The 21121-nt window shown below is 46.2% G+C and overlaps 1 protein-coding gene across 1 annotated transcript in view; it reads left to right on the top strand.

The window, feature by feature from the left end:
- LOC119441100 (uncharacterized) overlaps nt 1-21121 on the top strand; it is a 30216-nt gene that overhangs the window by 319 nt on the left and 8776 nt on the right. Inside the window, exon 2 of the mRNA XM_037705797.2 lies at nt 17326-17495. Coding sequence (XP_037561725.1) covers nt 17326-17495 — 170 coding nt within the window. The remainder of the gene's footprint in view (nt 1-17325; nt 17496-21121) is intronic.

Genomic DNA, 21121 nt, shown 5'->3' with positions numbered 1-21121 from the left:
TCTGCATTTAGAGGTGGTACTTGCATTGTGATATCTCGCGTGTTAAAAGAAAGCTTTAGCTCCGGGCCAACTCCGATCTCTCTATTCAAATAGATGTAGAACGCACAAGTCCTTTTATGAGACAACCGTTGGGTCGATTTGAATGAAATTTGCTGCATTTGAGAGAGAAAAGTATACCCTCTGGTAACGGTAGAAAGCAGAAGTTTTATTTGCGGCCTGGAACATTTTACAAACACTACCAAAAATTGTTGTGTTTAATACAATATGGAAGCACGAAATTTACAAATTCATAACTCTGCAATAAAAACACATATCGCAGCTTTGTAAACTGTATCCGCTAGAGAATCTGTAAAACGGACAAACTTGCTGTAGGAATTTGCAGCTCTTGGGGAACTTCATACAATGTTTACGAGGGTATTACAAAAGTCTTACTCGCAAATTAGTGATATATTTCATAGAGATGTATAATACATCGATTCTGTCCGTTCAGGCAGTAGTATTAGGTGAAATTTACGTAACTGTGATACAATTTTTCATTGATGAGTTACAGAGCTCTAAAGCTCATAGTTCGTTTTTCTTAATTTTGACATTTTCATGAGTGTTCCTTAAAAATCGATGGTCTAAATAAAACATTTGCGTGCTGAGGTCACTAGATTCTAACTTTCTTCTTTTATATGTAACAAATCTCATCAAATTCGGTGCAGTGATTGCGAGAATAACGATTTCTGTGTTATCATGTTTTCATATACGAGCGTTTAAAGGGGCTGCACCGTCGCCAAATTAGAGAGTTTTAGCTTTTCCGGTATTCCGTCATCGTTTGCGGATTACTGGAGGCGTGAACGTGAATGGACGGAGCGCTTGGCGCTACCTGAAGGCGCAGAGCTCAACCAGAGAGAGAGAGAGAGAAAAACATTTATTTAGACCATTCAGATCGTTGATCTTGAGGACGAGTGGGTGGTGTCCTCATTCCAGGACTCCACTGGCCATGGCTGCTCGACGTACTTGCTGGACGAGAGCTTGTTGTCCCGCCAGGGTATCGCCGGTCAGCTGTACCTCCCACCGCTCAAATGACGTGTTAGGCGTCTTTAAATGTTGAGGTTTGCCCCCGCACCCCCACGAGATGTGAAAGAGTGTAGGGCGTGTGTCGCCGCACCAGGGGCAGATGCCACGATATGTTTGTGGGTATATTTTGCTGTATCTGTGTAGGTTTGGGAATGTGTTTGTTTGGATAAGTCTGAGGGCTATTGCCTCTTCAGTGCTGAGATTTTTGTGAGGGGGAGGATAAATCCTGCGGTTGAGTCGCTGGATTTCGAGTCGGTCGCAGTAATTTGATGGCAGGGGCACAAAGGTAAAGGAAGGGGATTGATAAGACGATTGGTTTTGCCCCGCTCGGTTAATTAGCGCTCGAGCTAAGGCGTTCGCCCTTTCGTTCCCCTCCAGTCCCGCGTGACCCGGCGTCCAAGTGATTTGATGGGTTTCTTGTAGCCTCGGGCCTAGAATTTGAGCCGCCAGCACCGGTGTTCGTCCGTTGGTAAAGTTTCGGCAGGCCTGTTGCGAGTCGGTAACGACATGAACTTCCCTGCCCACCCTGTCATGTTGTTTTATTACTAGCGCTGCGGCTATGGTCTCAGCCGCAGCTGGGTGCTCTGCCCTGACGGAGGCCGCGAGGGTTAAGGAGTTGTCTCTCCCGTTCACGGCGGCTACCGCGAAGAGGCCCCCTGCGGGGTACGCCGCCACGTCCACGTACTGTACGTACGGGTCACTCTTGAATTGTCGGCGCTGTCTGTTGACCCGCGCCTTGCGTCGTCCTTCGTGGAGTTCATGACTCATGTGCTTTGGTATGGGGTTCGCCGTGATCTTGCTTCTGACCTCGGGCGGGAGTGATCGTTGCCCATCGAGGGCACGAAGCTCCGTGGCCGTGCCGGTCCGGTGGAGGATGGCTCTGCCCGCCGCCGTGTTCTGTAGTCTGGCTCAACCAGACAAACGCAGAGCTATTATTGCAATTACCGAATGTGTTCTATTTCGCACCAGACAAACCAACCAGACAAACCAACCAACCAACCAACCAGACAAACGCAGAGCTATTATTGCAATTACCGAATGTGTTCTATTTCGCAGCTGGGTTTAAATTTTCAGCAGAGGGGTAATCGTGAACACGTTGCCTTCTTAGATGTATTTTTTATTATATGGACACTCCAGGCGCATTGTTGCCGTCGTCGTCACCGTCGCCACGCGCCGAATGCTGTCGGTGCGAGTGAAAGCGCGCGAGGTGTCAAAAATCGCGGCTCAAGCTCGCGCCTGTAAGGGAGGAAAGCGGGAAGGAAACGCGCGGTCTTCCGTTGCACGTATGGCTATGGCGCCGGGGGGGGGGGGGGGGTTGATGATTTGGCAGGGGTGGGGGAGGGGGCCTTGTACTCCGGCAGCAACTGCGCGTCTTATCTTGAAAGTGATTTGCGTTGGGGGCTGAGTCTAGGTGCGACGGTGGCTCATACCTTTGTTTGTGCTGCGTTCTCGCCGCTCAATTTGCTTTGAAGAAATACACAGCACGAAAGTAACTTCGCTCGCTGCTGCTGCCGAGCTTCCTCACGCCAGCATTTTGACGGCGAGTGTCCGCGGTCATCGAGTGTGATGTCTTCATGTTTGTCTGCGTGCGCTGACACTTTGCTTTTTAATTTAGACAGTAAGGTGTTTGCAAGTTTATACGGCCGATAAAATTAGTAGCCTTACTTCGTATAGCTGTCTTCGCATTTGCTGTCGCAATCGATGGTTCGCCTTTCGGGCGAAGCAACGACGTTCTTGGCAAGAACACCCAAGAAACACGAAAATTTGTCTATACAGTAATCAGGGCATTGTAGTTATACGAAGTGTCAGAAGATACCGATACCAGCGTCCCCTAGCGTGGCATTACGCACATGCTATTGCGGATACCAGAATATCCAGAAAACTGAACATCGCTAAAACCATGCTCTAACTAGCTAAAACCAAAGCTTCCTTACCCGCCGCGGTGGCTAAGCGGCTATGGACGAGGTCACGGGTTTGATTAACAGCGGCCGCATTCCGGTAGGACCGAAATGAGGAAACCATCGTGCACATGTACTTAGAATTAAGCGCACAAGAAAGAACCCTAGGCGGTCAAAAGTAATCCAGAGACTTTCACTATAGCATCCCTCGTGGTCAAAGTGTTTATTTGAGACAAGTTTCAAGGTTTTTTCAGGTGCCGTGCAACACCTTTTGTTACAGAGAGTTGTTATCAGTGTGCAAACCGTGCTGTAGCGAAGATTGGTGTGCCACGGCGGGCCTGCCAGTAAGACGTCTTAGAGAGTTCTAATGGGCAACCAGCACTGAAGCTTATTCGCGCGCCGACATCAGCGATGTAACACACACCCTAGCGAGCGGTGGACACAGTTTTCAGTATCACATACTGTGATCTAGAGCACTGCACGGGCCTGATTTTTCGGCCCGAGCCCGGCCCGGGCCCGCTTTACGAGGCCCAAGCCCAGCCCGGGCCCGTAATACAAAGCCCGAGCCCGGCCCGGGCCCGGGCGTACATGACCGAGACCAGCCCGGGCCCGGGCGTTCATTACTAAGCTTAGCTAGGGCCCGCGTGTGCATGACCAGGCCCGGCCTGTAAGAAAAAAAAATTCTTTTTTTTTTTCACTTGCAGATTGTGCCGTATCTGTCAGCCTCACCTTCTAGAGGTTTAATAAGCTGCAGTATATAAGCAATTAAAGGCCGAAATCTTTGTTTCTCCCACGGGAACATCAGTAATCCGGCCCATTGCCTGTGCTGCTATTTTTCTGGTGGTGCGCATGCACTTACCTTGATTTGTACGATATAGTTCTATGATGTCATTTAGCAATACAGGGCGTTTCATTTTAGCTGAACCAAAATTTTAAAGATTGCCTGTGGCAGATAGCGCAATTATAATCCTTGATCTAAACTACTTGATGAGGTGGCCATTATTTCCACGAGAAATCAAAACGCCTAATTGAACAATTAACATTATTATGCTAATTAACGTTTTAAATAATTATTTTATGGCACATCTTTCAATCTACGAATTATAGCCGCCGAGTTCGCAAGGCATATCCACCTGGAACGAATTCTCAGGACTAAACCAGTTTCGAGATAATAATTTTCAAAGTGTCCGACGAATTCAATCGAATCAAATCAATTTATTGTCCAGTTTACATGCTGGACGGACATTTTGGACTAAAAGCTACATATGTAGCTTGAAATATGTAGCTGGGCACGCCATGTAATGCCTAGGATGGATAACCGGTGGACCATTAGGGTTACAGAATGGATAGCTAGAGAAGGAAAGCGCAGTCGAGGTCGGCAGAAAACCAGATGGGATGATGAAGTTAGGAAATTTGCAGGCGCAAGTTGAAAACAGCTAGCGGAAGACAGGGGTAAGTGGAGATCACAGGGAGAGGCCTTCGTCTTGCAGTGGACATGAATAGGCTGATGATGATGATGATGTAGCTTGACGTGACCCAAAAGGCCAGGCAAGGCAATAGTACAGCAAACAGTGTGCATACATGCACAATAATTCACATATATTTCCAGCTTTCGCTGGAATTCCTCATAGACGAAATAGCTATGAACGGAAAGACAAAGAATATTTGCGTCACGGCGAGTTAACAGAATTGGAAAAACTTTTAAGAGAATGCATTTTAAACAACACTACAATAACAATAGTAGCTATACAAAACAACGCAACACCACCTATACAACATAGCATGAGACTGAATTTTACAAGATCAACATTTGCTAAGAAAACGAAACAGGATTTACATTATATACTCAGAACCATACACAAAGGCAGAATAATAATCACATCAGATACACTACAAGCGACCAAAGTGTCAGCTGAGTTCTTTCTTACTGAAATTACCACCATTTTTGTATCTGTTCAAAGTGAATGGTAGGTAATGTATTAACGACTGAAGCTTATAGAGTGTTCTGAAGTATGGAATGGACCATATCTCAGGATTTGTTGTGTTCGCATTAATGCGACGACGCTCTAAGGAGGCTAATTGTTTTATGTAGTTCCAAGCTAATTCTGACATTGATGGCCTAATTGAACATTTAACATAATTACGCGAATTAACTTTTTAATTAATTATGTTACGGCACATCTTTAAATCTACGAATTATAGCCGCTGAGTTCGCAAGGCGTATCCACTTCGAACGAATTCTCAGGACTGAAGTTCTAGAGCACTGCACGGGCCGATTTTTTCAGCCCGGGCCCGGCCCGGGCCCGTTTTTACGTTGGGCGGCCCGCCCGAGCCCGATCAAAACTTTTATGGCGAGACCCGGGCCCGGCCCGGGCCCGGAAATAATCTACGTTACCCGCCCGGCCCGGCCCGCCACCCCTTTACCTTAGTCCCGAGCCCGGCCCGAGCCCGACTCGAAACCGGCCCGAACCCGGCCCGAGACCGAAAAATAATGTTTTTCAGAGTTGAGACACCCGAGAATAACTCGCTGCACGTTACATGCACACCACCAGAAAGCCCGAGCCCGGCCCGGGCCCGCGTCAAAAAACCCGAGCCCGGCCCGAGCCCGAGTCAAAAAGCACGCGCCGTGCCCGAGCCCGGCCCGAGCCCGTGAAAAAACTGTGCTACCCGGCCCGGCCCGGCCCACGGGCCTGGCCGGGCTCGGGCTTTCGGGTAAGCCCGAGCCCGTGCAGTGCTCTAGACTGAACCAGTTTCGATATACTAACTTTCAAAGTGTCCGACGAAATGCATGAGTGTTCCAGTTAACCTTTTGAGGAAAATGCTGTTTTATGCATTGAAGCACAAAAGTAACTGGCCTTAGCGCTAAAATAATGCCATAGTATTAAAACTGGTAATAGTGCGATCGCAAAAGCGGTAACATGGAAATGGTTTCAGGAGTGGTTCTTTGTATAATTTATTTTTCCTTACGCGGAAACAATGTTCGTTTTTGCGGAAAATAAAAAAAATTAGCGTAGCTTGCACTGGCGGCGCAATGCTAAAGAGACAGCGGAGGTGATGGGCACCTAGCTAGTCCTGGCTTTTGGGCTAGACTAAGCACTACCAAGTCATCCCCAGCATTTCCCGGAATTGATTTATTATTGATTGATTATCTATTAGCTATTGATTGGCTATCAATTGTCTATTGCAAGATACTGGCCACGTATTTGGGATAGGTTAAGCACTACCAACTTATCCGAATTTATTGATTATTGATAAATTATCGATTAGCTATTGATTGGCTGTCGATTGGCTATCGTAAGGTATTGGCCACGTATTTGGGCTAGGCTAAAGTCATCCCCAGCATTTTCGGTAATTTATTGATTATTGATCGATTATCGACTAGCTATTGATTGGCTATCAATTTCCTATCGATATGCAATTAGTCCCCACTATTCTTAGCTAGACTTAACCAGGCTCAGCTTCGCTAGTTCACAGGTGTATGTGCTATTGCGCTTGGACCCTTTCTGCACTGCTGCCAGGATCGGCCCACATTTTTGTATTCAGCGGACACATTAGACCCGGCTGAAACACCTCCGCTGTTAAAAATGAGAACTTCATCTGTTTTACTATTTTCTTTGATAAAATATAGTCATCTGATAAGATATACAGTCAAGAGAGCGGTGTGGATCTGAGAACAAACGGGGATAACCGATATTCTAGTTGACATTAAGAGGAAAAAATGGAGCTGGGCAGGCCATGTAATGCGTAGGATGGATAACCGATGGACCATTAGAGCTACAGAATGGATACCAAGAGAAGGGAAGCGCAGTCCAGGACGGCAGAAAACTAGGTGGGGTTATGAAGTTAGGAAATTCGCAGGCGCAAATTGGAATCAGCTAGCGCAAGACAGGGTTAATTGGAGATCGCAGGGAGAGGCCTTCGTTCTGCAGTGGACATAAATATAGGCTGATGATGATGATGACAGTCATCTTGCACGTGTCACTTGAGCTTGGCACAGAATACATTGAAACATGCAATGCATAACGGTCGCGTGTGTTCGAAGGCCTAATTAGGCCCTTCAATGAGCGGGCCCGAGTCTGGCCCGGGCCCGTGGCTTCAAGCCCGAGCCCTGCCCGGGCCCGCGGCTTCAAGCCCGAGCCCGGCCTGGGCCCGGGCTTTAACGCGGCTTTAAGCCCGGGCCCGGTCCGAGCCCGCCGACGAACGCTTCGGACGGCCCGGCCCGGGCTTTCGGGCCGGCCCGGGCCCGTGCAGTGCTCTACTGTGATCTCCAGTCAGCATATTCACCAATCATGCATCTTGAGACACGTGCGCGACTCCTCATATGACAGGGCAACGACGTGCTGGGACGTGTAGCAGCGCAGGCGCGTTGCGCCGTGGACAGACCTTGGCTCGGCACATGGGGCTCAGAAAACGTTGATGCAGGCGCGCGTCTGTTATCGTTAAATATGTCGTGTGTATTCGTGGCCTCCCTACAGGACAGCGTGAACATATTTTAGTTATACACTCGAACTGCCCAAGTGCCTCCTGGCCAGCGCTGGCTCGCAATAGTATGCATCATCAGCCTATTTTTATGTCCACTGCGGGACGAAGGCATCTCCCAGCGATCTCCAGCGTCTTGCGCTACGTGATTCCAAATTGCGCCAGAAAATTTCCTAATTTAATCTTCCCAACTAATTTTCTGTCTTCCTTGACTGCGCTTACCTTTCCTTGGCAACCATTATGTAATTGTAATGGTTCACCGGTCATCTGCCCTATGCACTATACATGGCCTGCCCAGCTCCATATTTTTCTCCTAATGTCAACTAGAATATCGGCTATTCCCGTGTGCTCTCTGATTCACACCACTCTCTTCTTGTCTCTTCAAGTTACGCCTAAAATATTAAATGCTTAAGTATTTCTATATTTACCCAGTGAGAAAACTGTCTGCGCGTCCGTCTCTGTCCGTTACTCCTTCCCGTAGGAGCAGCACTTTCAAGATATGGGCCTGCGAGTCTCTCTTCAACGCGAAGCGGTGAAAACAGAGCGCCGGAGCTATCAGCAGTCGGCACTATCGGTCCGCTTCGCAAATCGGTTCCAAGAAACGCTCCGCGCTGCCGTGCCAGAGTACGTTTGATCGGTCCGTGCCGCTGCCGGAGTCCTTTGATAATGGTTCATAATGGTTCGACACGGATGGACAAGGCACTAAAGAGCGGTAAAGGCTTATGATGATCGGAACGTCATCAGCGCACATCGCGCCGCCACCTGCAGTACTTTGCTTGCGTTTTGAATGGACCTTGCGCCGCCGTGCGCCCCGTTCGTGTCGCCGCAGCACTGTCGATTGTACTGGCCGGATCAAACCGATAATGACACCGGGCTGCGTGGAGATGAGCAATTTTAACAGCGGAGCTGTTTAAGCCGACCGTCAGTCCGTAACGCCTGCGCAAAAAAAAAAAAGCTCGCTGAACGATGACATCACCGCGCGTTGCCTAGCAACGCCCTCGCGGAGCGGCGTGTGCTTCACCTCCTCTCCGTGCCGTGCACATGTAGCCTTGACACAACACCTCGAGTCTAGGGGGTGTTGCTTGACATGGGACGTTAAGGAGAGGTAAGGAGAGCATGCGCGAGGCGAGCGAAATGTGAGCGAGAGATGGAGAGAGAGAGAGAAATTGTAGCAGCACCAACGAAGTAACGCGCAGAGCTGTTGCCGACGCCGTCCGCGTTTCCCAGTTTCCCCGCGTTCGCGCCAAACCCGCGCGGTATCCGCGACTGCTGCAGGCGCCTCTGGCGGCGGCTCGGCAGGTTTCGACCAGCCACGCCCTGGCAAGTGTGGAGGCGCAGCTTGGTCGTGACGTCACCGGGGAGATAAAGCCAGGGGGGTGAATCTTCCTATACCTCCCATTGGTTCTTTCATAAGAGACGCTCAGTCGACGCTAGCGCCATGCGCACTTCAGTTAGGCCCCAGCGGATGGATGACGGTACTACGGTGGCGAAAAAAAGAAAAAAAGAAAGAAAAGCGGCGCGATTTTTTTTTACCTTCCCCCTTTCGCTATAGCACTTTTTTTCTTCCTTTTTTTATGATAACGATCTTCCGCTCTTTTCTCCTTTCCCTCTTGACTTTCCTATTCCTCCTCGCAAGCTTCGCCTCACCCTCCCCTCATGCCACGCGCAATGCTCTTTTTCTTATTTCTTTAGCTGTCCGCGGCGTGCGCTTTTTTTTCTGTCGCGGGCGTTATCAGACGCACCGCAGGACCGAAGCGCGCGCTCCGCGCTCCTCTCCTGTCAGGCCGTGCCATTCGTCTATTCGTGCTGCGTGCTTGTGCGCAGTGGATTCTTTTAGGGGCGAAGCTCCTTAGGGTGTGGGTCGTTCCCTCCTCTGTAGTAGTAGTAGTAGCAGCAGCAGCAGCAGTAGTAGTAGTAGTAGTAGTAGTAGTAGTAGTAGTAGTAGTAGTAGTAGTAGTAGTAGTAGTAGTAGTAGTATGTAGCCACCTCTAGTTTATAAATTGCTCAATACATGGCGTAAGTAACCACCTGTAGTTTTATGAAGTGTTCACTAGATGGCGTAAGTCCGTAGCTCTGGTTGGCATGGAGACCGCTATGTATGTATGTATACGCATATATATATATATATATATATATATATATATATATATATATATATATTGACCCTTTTCGCGGAGCAGTTTGTTTTAGAGAAACGAGATGGCGCTCACGGCGGCTCGCCATGCCTCTCCTCAGCGACCGCGCACGAATACGAAACCATTACCGCTTCTACCTTGCTTCTGTGCAATCAGCTGTCGGAAATGCAAATGAGTTTTCGCTAACACACTGTGCTCCAATCATGCTAGATTGAATCATGTAGATTGAAGACGTGTGCAGTAATTGGCTGCAAAAATAGTGACTGGCATGTTAAGGAATAGAATGAATCTGTGTGGCCAAGTTCGCGGACCGCTGCTGCAACTGTCCGAACGTGTTACCGGCACCTCGTGATGTACGGCTTTCCTCGAGGATACAGAAATTTGCTCATCCCCCAGCCTTGTATCGCTAACCTTCAAAGAAAGGGCTTCATCCCCAGAACGTCGGCAAGAGTGAGTACCACTTGTTAAACAATGATAACGGGAGGAGCGCCGCCTTCTGTCATAGTAGGTTTCGCGCACGGTATTTACACACATCTACCCCAACCAGCACGGAAACTTACACCCACTTTTTCGCCAACGTGTCAAGAATAAGTGAACGGGCGCACACTTGAATATATGCGCACTGTATACGCACAATAAATGACGGACTACATCTATGGCGCACGAATGGTCGAAGCTGAATGTTTCGTGACGGTCCACAAAAGTAAGCGAGTTACTATCTGTAATATATATTTGCTACAAAGTATTACAATGTACAAAACAGCTACGTTTCAAGCATTGTGCGCAGCAAGAACAAATCTATCGGAACTGACTACACCTATGGCGCACGAATGGTCGAAGCTGAATGTTTCGTGACGGTCCACAAAAGTAAGCGAGTTACTAGCTGTAATATATATTTGCTACAAAGTATTACAATGTACAAAACAGCTACGTTTCAAGCATTGTGCGCAGCAAGAACAAATCTATCGGAACTGACCACACCCGCGAGCGATTAGGCAGAAAATAATCAGGTAGTGGCCGCACCGAGGAACTTCACTGGGTCAGAAACTGACAAGCCACTGCTTCAAAATATTTGCCGAATAAAGAACAAAGAGCAAAACACATTAATCCTGACTGAATTCATAATAGGAAAGCTGAGATAGCTTGGAATACATATTTAGCCCCACTTTTAGAACAAGCACTATATACGCTGCTTGCGCCGTTTGTACATACCTTAATCAGCACCGAAAGCGCTTTTGCGTGTTCTCTGAAGCTGTGATCAAAGCTTCGTGTGGTCCACTTAGTCACCGTCTACGATATCTCCGAAAACAGAGATTTTCTAAACCGCGCCAGCGTCATACACTTCCATTGTAAACAAGGAGGCAACGGAGGCAGTTGAGGCAAGCAATGGACGCGTCACCACGTGACCAAACATGGCAGCGCCCATGGGATCGCCGCGAAAAGGGTCAATATGTATAGTATAACCGAAAGCCGACTTCCGGTTCCGCTTCCGGTTCCACTTCCGGTTCCGCTTCCGGTTCCGGAAGCCAGCTTCCGGCTTCCGGAGAACGCTTCCGGCATTTTTTTCTCTCGTCCGTAGCTAGGTGCGCTGCGGTGGACAAGGGCATTCGTTCCCGACGCGCGTTCTCTTTCTCTCGTTCTCGACGCGCGCTCTCTTTCTCGTCCGTAGCTAGGGGCGCTGCGGTGCACAAGGGCGTCCTAGGGCGTCCGTTCCCGACGCGCGCTCTCTTTATCTCTTGTCCGTAGCTGTGGTTTACCCGAATGATCCCCCGGTGCTTCGCCCACTCATCATCATTCAGTCCGTGGATATGCTGTGATTTTTTTGCGTTTTCATGCGCGCAGTGCCGTTCATTATGGTAATCAAGGAAGCATGTGCCCACATTATATTTAAAAAATAATTGCACTTACAACACAACAGTTTTTTGGACTCACTTTATTGTGTTCATTTGCGAAAACCCGAATTGGAGCAGACAGTGCCACACACTATAGAATGCAACAAAACGCGGATGGTGTTCCATGTACGCACATGTAAAAAACATTGATTGTAATTGATCTAATGGCCAATGCGCATAATAGCTTCTCACGGGCTGCTTCTCGCTCGGTCCATAAAATCCACCTCCGTGAAGTGCACCGAGCATATTCTGCGGTTGGTGACCTTGTCTCTGGGCAAACCCATTAGGTCCATCCTTCCAGCGTAGGTTAAAAACGCTTCCATCCTGAAGAACAGTGAAGATCATAAATTATAACATCGTAGTTGGAACATACAAAACAGAACTCGTTTCGCATCACCGCAGAGTACTAGTTGTGATATGTCAACCTTAATTCTCAGAAACGCATTTTTTAACGATGGAGACCAATTAGCTAGAAATAAGTGCAAAGCGAACACCTATACACACGTGTTCCTTGCGATACGCACAGGTGGTACTATATCTATAAGGAGATATATGTTCGCTGCTTGTTGACATAACGATTTACTGCATTGTTGTGGTGTTTTCAAATCAGCCAACTTATGGTGTTGGGCTGCTGAGCACGAGGTCAGTTTAGGGCAACCAATACGGAGCGCCTGCGACAGCGTCGTCTTGCCACAAGCTTCGCTTACCCACATTTTCTCGACAGGCGAAGAGCTGGTGATTTTTTTTCATGCAACACCTTTACAGCGAAGCTGTATATGGCTAGGTTCTGGCGGATGGCGTCCGCGGATAAAACGACGCGTAGAACAGCAATTTTCGGCGGCGGATATATATCGGTTTATGTATAAATTGCCTTAGCACAGGTGTCAAAACGGATGCTAGCTTAAAGAATTAGATGTAATAGTAAAGGGATTCAAACAATATCATCACAAACAAGATTACCAAAATTGGTTAATAGATATGCAGACTATACTTAAAAATTACTTTGAGCAAGGACTGAGCCTCTTCAAGGTAGCTTTTTTAAAGCTTCAAACACACACTTGAAGGGATGTGTGTCGAAGCTGTGTACGGCTAGGTTTTGACCAAAAGTGCCTGCGTCGACAGGGTGTGTAGAAAAAAGTCGCGTCGACAAAATTGAATCCACAGTAGGCTGCTGGGCTCCGGTGGTGCTCCGTAGCTCCAGAGTGGATGCCGGAATAATAAAATTGGCTGTGGCTTAACTCAGTTATGCCTGGTTGTGCGTAGCGAGAGGTACTTACGACGCTTCTCGAGGCGTGCGGCTCGTTCTTCCTCCGTCTCCTCGGCTCGCTGCCTCCTCTTGGATTCGTTCCGATGCCGAAGCCTGGCTTCTTTCAGTCTCTCCGACTCACTTTCCATATCTGCCGATGAATCCCACCGAGCCGCCCCTTCTATATATACGATGCAACGCCGGCTCCTCCGGCGATGGAACGCCGTGAATGGGCGCGAAGGTGACGGGAAGCCGCTATAGCCGAACGCGTGTCGTCCCAAGGATCCGTAATGCCGAATAGCCGCTCGGTGATCGATGAAGAACAACAACGTGCCCGTGAGGGTCACCTTCGCGAACAGAAGCGAGAGTGGGCGAGGAAGCATCGGTAACTAATTGCAGTACATCACAATGACCACAAACCAATGGTTACCATAATGACAAAGTAAAGAGAAAATAAAAGACGATAACATCAAAGAAGTTATCTGTATGTGTCCTTATTCAATGAATATAGTAATTAACAATAGATAACTCAATATAATTATCAACGAGTACAGCTTCGCTGGTCTTCCATCTTCACATAGTGAAAGGGCTCTGAATTTTTTTCACGAAAACGGGTTCGTGCAGGTTAAATGAAATTGCGACTTCGTACACTATATAGCTACACTCGTGTAGCCAGTGCGTGTAAAAGAAATAGCCATAATGTTGGCGACCACTAGAAGACTCCGTTTCGTGCAACGCTGTGGAAGCTACGCATGAGGTGCGGTCATCAAAATGTATCACTCCGCGCGTTCTGTCTATACTTCGCTAAGGGCCAGCGGCGTTTGGTCGTGCGAGCATGCACGTGAGGCTGCCGCGACGGGGTGCAAATAGAAAGCAGCGAAAAGCAAATTGACCGAAGATCACGTGTTAGCAGCCGTATGAGTACATGGCTTGCTCGTTTCTAAGAATAAATTCTTTTAATTCAGAACTGAGCTTTACAAAGAACATTTTCGGAAAAACCGGCCAGAAAACACCGAACTATTTCCAAGTGCGAACGCAGCCACTGCAAAGGTACCTCTAGCCTCCACAATGTATCAGACGGAGTATATACGCTGAAAAACTTTATTTATTTATTTTATTTATTTATTGATACTGTTAGCCCAAAGGCCGATACAGGGTGGAGAACACATAAATTAAGCTTCAAAGATCGCTACAAACACGAGCGCTACACAAATAAAGCCAGAAAATACAACTGCTTATTTATGCCAACTTTACGCAAGAATATCCGCAGATGTATAATATAAATCAGCATTGCATTACAGCCACCGAACACTACAAGCAACGACAACTGTACCATACGAAATCAAATTTTCAACATGACACATAGGAACTTCTTCGATATCCCGTAGAGTCATCTCAATCGTGTTATATTACACATGCTGCCTATCATTGCACAAAGAAGGTAATAATGTGTGAGGATGGCTACATAGAAGAATAATAGGCCGGTACCAATTTTTCCAACTGTTCTAGAGAATAAATTTTTGTTATGCTATGCGATAGCGCATTCCAATCTTCAATCGTTTTAGGAGAGAAGGAGTACTTAAATGAGTCAACTTTTGCAGGTATGGACATACAGTTTCACACTATGAAACCTAGAGGAAAATGTGGCGCTGCTGCGCCGTGGTATGCAAGGGAATGCCGGTATATTGTAGATTCAGATTGGTATCGTTCTTGGAGAGCCCGAACGCCTTGAAGACGCACCGTTCCGTCTGTCACAATGATTCATTTCCTGCTAAAACAGGACGTAAAAAACAGCTTTAGCTTTATTATTACACAAAAACATGTTTTGTTTAAGTTTGAGGACTTACTATTGGGTGCACAATTATATGAAACGTAAAAAGTATCAGGTGACCGCTAAAGTTGGAGGGCAGACGACAAGATTCTCGCTTGCTTTGGAACAACTTGTCGTCTGTTCTTGCTTTTCTTCGCTTGATGCTGCATTGTAGGTGAGTAAACTTTATTGAGAGATGTAATATGGGGGAATGAAAGCCTTTTATGTAGATTTTATTTTAAGAACGCGTTATTTGTGTAGCCATATCCACGTTTTTGACGAAGCCTCGTACAACACCAGCCAACACAAGCCTCGCAGACACATATCCCGTCATTCCCATGAGGGCACGGCAGCCCTTTAAGAAACTCGCATAGACGGTGGCGCCAGTTTACCCTCTAGGTGGTATAGTGAGAAACTCTATGGGTATGGGCATATATTGGTCCTCATGGCTAGACCTAACGGACCCTGATATACCGTGACATTCTGTTTTGTAAATACCTTTGAGTGTCGAAGTTGACGCAGTTATGTTTCATTTAAAAAAAAAATTTAGCCTAGCCACTTTTCGCCACAATGAAAGTTCGGGCAAGTTAGTTGAGTGAGCATCTCAGTCACTGAATACGTGTACCTATATTTTGACATAATAAACCTTGCTGTACGCCTCTGTATTTTTTCAATTTGATTTACTTCATTCTTTTTATACGGATCCCATATTATGCTAGCATATTCCAGCGCGGGACGCACCAATGCATTGATATGCAGTTAGTTTAATATATCGGGGAGCAAGTTTAAGTCTACGTCACAGTGACCAAAGTTTAACCTCTGCGGCATTACATAAATTAGTGATGTTTTTGTTTTCCAGGATAAGTCATCTGATATCGTAACGCCTAAATACTTGAAGTGACTCACTTGTTTTTTTTTTTTGGTTTACCATCTAACTTGTAAGTGAAAAGTAACGCATTTCTCATTTTTCTAATTATTCGCGCATAAACAGTTTTTTTCGTAATTTATTTTCATTTTCCATCGCGTGCACCGATAGGTGATTGCTTCTAGTGCTGAACCTACTTCTGATTGGTCCTCACGACATGAGATTTTAGAATATATTAAGCAATCATCTGCAAATAAACGAACCATTATCTTATCATTAAGCCAATTTGTCATGTCATTAATATAACATAGAATTAATATAGGTCCTAACGCAGACCCTTGAGGGACACCTGATGTTACGTTTATAATTTTCGATTTGTTTCCTTATAATTTTCGATGTGTTTCCACATATTGTGACCTGTTAGTAAGGCATGAATGAATCCACTTAACTATATTTAAATGGACTCCGAGATGAAGTAGTTTACCAATCAAATCCGAGTGGGAAACGTGGTCAAAAGCTTTTGATAAATCAAGGCAAATGCCGTTCACCTGGCCTGTTTCATTAATTACCTGAGCAAAATCGTGTACTGTTTCTGCAAGCTGGGTGACAGTGAACAATCGGCCCCTAAATCCACTCTGGTTAAAAATAAATATGTTCGAGCTTTCGATATAGTTTACCAAACTATGGATAGGATATGCTCGAACATCTTACAGCAAGTACATGTAATTGAAATGGGTCTATAATTTTGAACTCTATGTTTGTCCCCAGTTTTATGAACTGGCACGACTCGCGTCATTAACCAATCATTTGGCAAATTGTGTTGTTCAAGAGACGCACGGAAAATTATCAGCAAATACTTCGCGATCCGTTCAGCATATCGTCTCAAGAATTCATTAGGAATGCCAACCGGGCCAGGAGACTTTTTCGTCTCTAGGGCTAACAGAAGTGAAAGTATACCTTCTACAGTTAAGATAATGTCTGGCATGTCTGAACGGGCATTAGTCATTTTTTCTCTAATTTCTGCAGGCAATGGTAGGGGAGGGTCAAACACGGAATGGAAAAATTCGTTGCATATCTATCAGCAATTTGCCAGAGTCTGTAATTATACATTTATTACTGGTAACATACCTCACATCCTCACGTGATGGAGCAAGGTGACGCCAAAAACGCTATGGCGAACCTTTGACGGAGCCGCTAAGGGTGCTGCTGTATATAATTAATGTACAGCGTGCCCGACACCCGCATCTGCTACATAGTCATGTTGCAAAAGTACTGTAATGAATGCAACTACGTTGCTGCACTTCGTTTCCGCTCGAACTGCCACAGACGAAACACGTTCCGTAAATAATACAATGTCGTGTTTTCCTTCTTCGTATTTTCGCGTGCTACGTTCGATCCATGATTACGTTTACACGATACCATCCATGATCGGTATAGACGCGTGAAACGGGTCTGTACCGATGCTACACGTCTAATATATTCACTCACCGCTTGTGTCAAGTCACCGGCGAAGTGATGCTCTGGACAGGGCCTTCGTGATCGGGCGGCGTGAAATCTCCAATTTTAGAGGTTATGCTCTGTGCCATTTCTTCAAGTTCCAATGTCTGCCCAGCGCGTGTTATCGAACAATTTAACAGCTGTAAGGGCACAATTCGCCTACCATCATTCCTTCAATCACACAACAGTGGAACGTTATGGAGGAGTCGGTGACATATTTGTTGCGAACGTCTTCTGATACCACAGCAAATAAACAAATCGTATCTATCAGCACGCGTCCGCCTTTACGAGTGATCAGTGCTGCTCAGACGACGTTATCCCTGAGATCACGCGCATATTGCGTGGCATACGAGACGTGCACTGTGAGCGCAGTAAATGCTACGGCATTTGAAATAGAAATATCACCGCTTCCATTCATTTCATTGTACATATGTATTTCAGGGTAACACGGCAGCTTTGCTACAGGCAGTTGCAACGATGGGAAACGCTGTCGCCTACTTCAGCTCGGTCGACGATCCCAGTGAGAGGTGCATGACAGCCTTTCGTCCAGTGCTCGAGGATCACCGAGCGGTGTACGTCTATCATTACCAGAGCCAAGATGGTCAATCCGGGTACGTAGGTATTCGTTTGTTTTGATGAGATTGAGAATTCCTAGCGCATTTGGCCAATGCCTGAGTCACGCAGGCCAAGTGAGGAACTAGAGGTGGGCGAATTTCAATATTTTCGAATACACATCGAATAATAATTAGGTGTCGAATATGGAATATGGAATCGACTATCCAAGTCAAACGTTGACAGATGTATTTACAACAGCAATATTTATGCAGGCATAATTATGTTCGACGCCTGTATTGACAAGTGCAACACACACACACACACACACGCACACACACACGCACACACACACACACACACACACACACACACACACACACACACACACACACACACACACACGCACGCACGCACGCACGCACGCACGCACGCACGCACGCACGCACGCACGCACGCACGCACGCACGCACGCACGCACGCACGCACACACACACACACACACACACACACACACACACACACACACACACACACACACACACACACACACACACACACACACACACACACACACACACTGCTATCTAATGATCAGTTTTAGTCACATGATCACTAATTGGTCATTCAAGAACTCTACGATTAACCTATGAATCACATTTAGAGCGCCTGGTTCCAAACAGGTTTTGTATAACTAGCTTCCCCAAAACGCCAAATAAATAGTTGGCAATAAAAAAGAATGATATTATTTTTCTTTATCCGCAACTTGCGTGTAGTAGACACGTGTAAAATGGGCCGTTCCAAGGGAAACATCACCGGTTATAGCGTAAAAAATAAAATACTACGTGATAACACAGCTAAAACCACTACATGACAGATTACAAGCAACAAACCTAAAGTTATCACGTAGACTTCGGCCGCAAAACATAAAACAAGGCTAGCATTACCCATTTTGTCCTCACATTGCTCCAGAAAAATTTGTTTGCTGTTTCTTACTGATAATTTGCGATACGTTGTTTAGCACACAAAGAACAGTAAACATGCATTAACAGTTATTTCTTGCGAAATATTTTGTAATTCTTGAATATTCAAAAATAGCCAATAGTTCCTCTTCAGGTAAGAATACGAATAGTTAGTGTGAAATATTCGATTCGTATTCGAAACTTCGAATATTCACCCACTGCTATTAGTGAATATTTGAGCGGACGCAGTTTGCCGTAGCGACTTTCACTTTAGCTTTCGCGCTTTTACGCGGGAAAGGTAAGTGTGCTTTGGAATTTATGGCAGTGTAGATGATTAAATAAGCCAGAACATTGTATATTCGCTACTTTACGCATTATTATCAAAATAAATACATGATAAATCATTACGAGACAAATTACGAGACAAGACGGCATTGCACCCGTATACCCGAGCTAGGTTCTGCGAGCTTGGGAGCGAATTGCCAAAGCGTCCATTATCGGTCTTTATTGCAAATGGCACAGATACGCCTACAACATTTGAAATCGACAAGAAAGTCGCTTCAGAATTATTGCGGACCCTAAACTCAATGTTAGTTTATTTATTCTCGAACAATTGCTATAGAAGCTACACATTTTGTTATACCGTGGTCAGACAAGCATATTTCGTGACACCCTGAGCGAATGTACTTCGCCGCAGCGAGTTTGACTTTCGCGTTTGCGCTGTTACATGGGAAAGGGAGCTGTGATTTGGAACTGACGGTATACGTCTGGATAGTGTAGGTAGCAGATGAGTTGTGATTACTGATTTGTCACTTTGGTGGCGTGCTGCTAGACTATAAAGGACAGTGTCAATTGGGATGGATCGCAGTGTTCATCGGTAAACCAGCCAGCACCTTGTGCACTTGTTATCTTTAGGCAGTAATTACCAAAAAACATAAACATGATCAGTTGTCACTAGTGAAGAACAGGGGACATTGCACTCAACACCCAAGCGACGTGCTGTGCGTTTGGAAGTCCTCACAGTGGCGAAGCGTCGGTGCGTTAAACAAAACAAATAAAAAAAACTACGCGGATTCATTTGTATGAGAAAGAATTGTTGTTTTCATAAGCAGGGATGCTTGGAACACGCTAAATCGCATGCACACAAAAATACGTCGCAGTTTCGCCCGAAAGGCGAAGCATCGATTGCGATAGCAAATTATCAGACAACGATACGATGTCAGGCTAGTAGTTTTATCGGCTGTATAAACTTGTAAACATTCGCTTACTAACTAAACTAACAAGCATGGTGTCAGCGCGCAAAGGCAAACATGAACACATCATACTCGATGGCCGCGGACACTCGCTGTCAAAACGCTGGCGTGAGGAAGCGCGGCGGCAGCAGCGAGCGAAGTGGCAACTGAGCGGCGAGAACGCAGCAAGCACAAAGGTATGAGTCGTCGTCACGCCTAGACTCTGCCCTCAACGCAGATCGCTGTCAAGATATGGCGCGCGCGGCCGTGGAATACGCAGTAGCTGCGGGAGTACTACGCCGCGAGATGGAGCCGCGATCGTCGGCTCCCCTCGCGCACTTTCCCTCGCACATATATAGCATACGGCGCGCGGCAGCGGTGTTATCGCCCTTGAACTTTATACGGAACATCACAACGACTTCGACGCCAACGTCAAACATGCGCCTGCAGTGTCCATATAATTGCTATAGCAATAAAACAGCATTTAGGGTAAAGTGTGATGCAAATGATGTAATTCATTGCAACCGCATTATCATCACCGATCATCACGAGCCAAGACAAGAAAGCATCGCATTCAAGGCGGTCAGAGGAAGAATGGCAGCTTTCATTGCATGCAGGTCGCACTGAGACTCTATATTAAAATTTGAAACTGTTTTTAAAACAAACAAGTCTCCTGGAATTGTGCGACTCTGCAGTGAGTATTCTTTTTAAGAGCACATGCCTATCGAGGCTGCACACATCCTCGCAGCCAAGCGCGTTTGCCCTACGCACTCGTTGTCAAGTGCACTCCACAGGAAGTGTCAGGAAGCCTTTCCGTATCACGGCCTTTGATTGACACCAGCGGCGAAATGCACTCGCTCAAAGGGGCGCTAAAGGTGCCCGTGTGACACGGGTATAAATTTGTTACAGCGCGGTCAGCCAGGCTTCCTATTTCTCTGTTACCCAAAAAGCTGGATTTCTGACGTTTTTTTTGTCGTTTTATTTGTTTTTGTTTTCATTTTTGTTTTTGTTCTTTGTTATGCGCATGCGGACTGCCTGAGAGATTCCTTCCAGCCTCCGAGCTTAAACATACAATGACAAATCTATCCTCCATGCTACAGTCAGTGTGATGTCTCAAAATACTGATTGAAGCGCGGGAAATTTAACGCAGATGCCATATTTACGTTATTGATATGCTGGAGCTAAGTTTGAGCAGTGGATAGTTTAGCAAATCAATTACTAAATGAATAATTAATACAGTAATTATGTCATACCTGAAAAAAAAACATTTGTTTGTTACTACTCCACAAATGTACTCTCAGTAGCCAGAAATAAATGTGAACAATTTTCTTGCATATTTTGTTGACGTTGAACTGAGTTTGGGCCTTACGGGATTGAAGGCCGGTAAATTACATGAAAGTTGGGCGAGTTAGTACTAGTTGACAACTTCACTTCGTGGTTTCCGCCATAAACACCCGGGCAGAAAAAAAAAGAATTCAAGGCACGAATGCC

The sequence above is a fragment of the Dermacentor silvarum genome, chromosome 2 (assembly GCF_013339745.2).
Source record: "Dermacentor silvarum isolate Dsil-2018 chromosome 2, BIME_Dsil_1.4, whole genome shotgun sequence".
Lineage (NCBI taxonomy): Eukaryota > Metazoa > Arthropoda > Arachnida > Ixodida > Ixodidae > Dermacentor > Dermacentor silvarum.
Note: the sequence above shows the minus strand (reverse complement) of the source record. Positions and strands in the feature narration are given on the sequence as shown.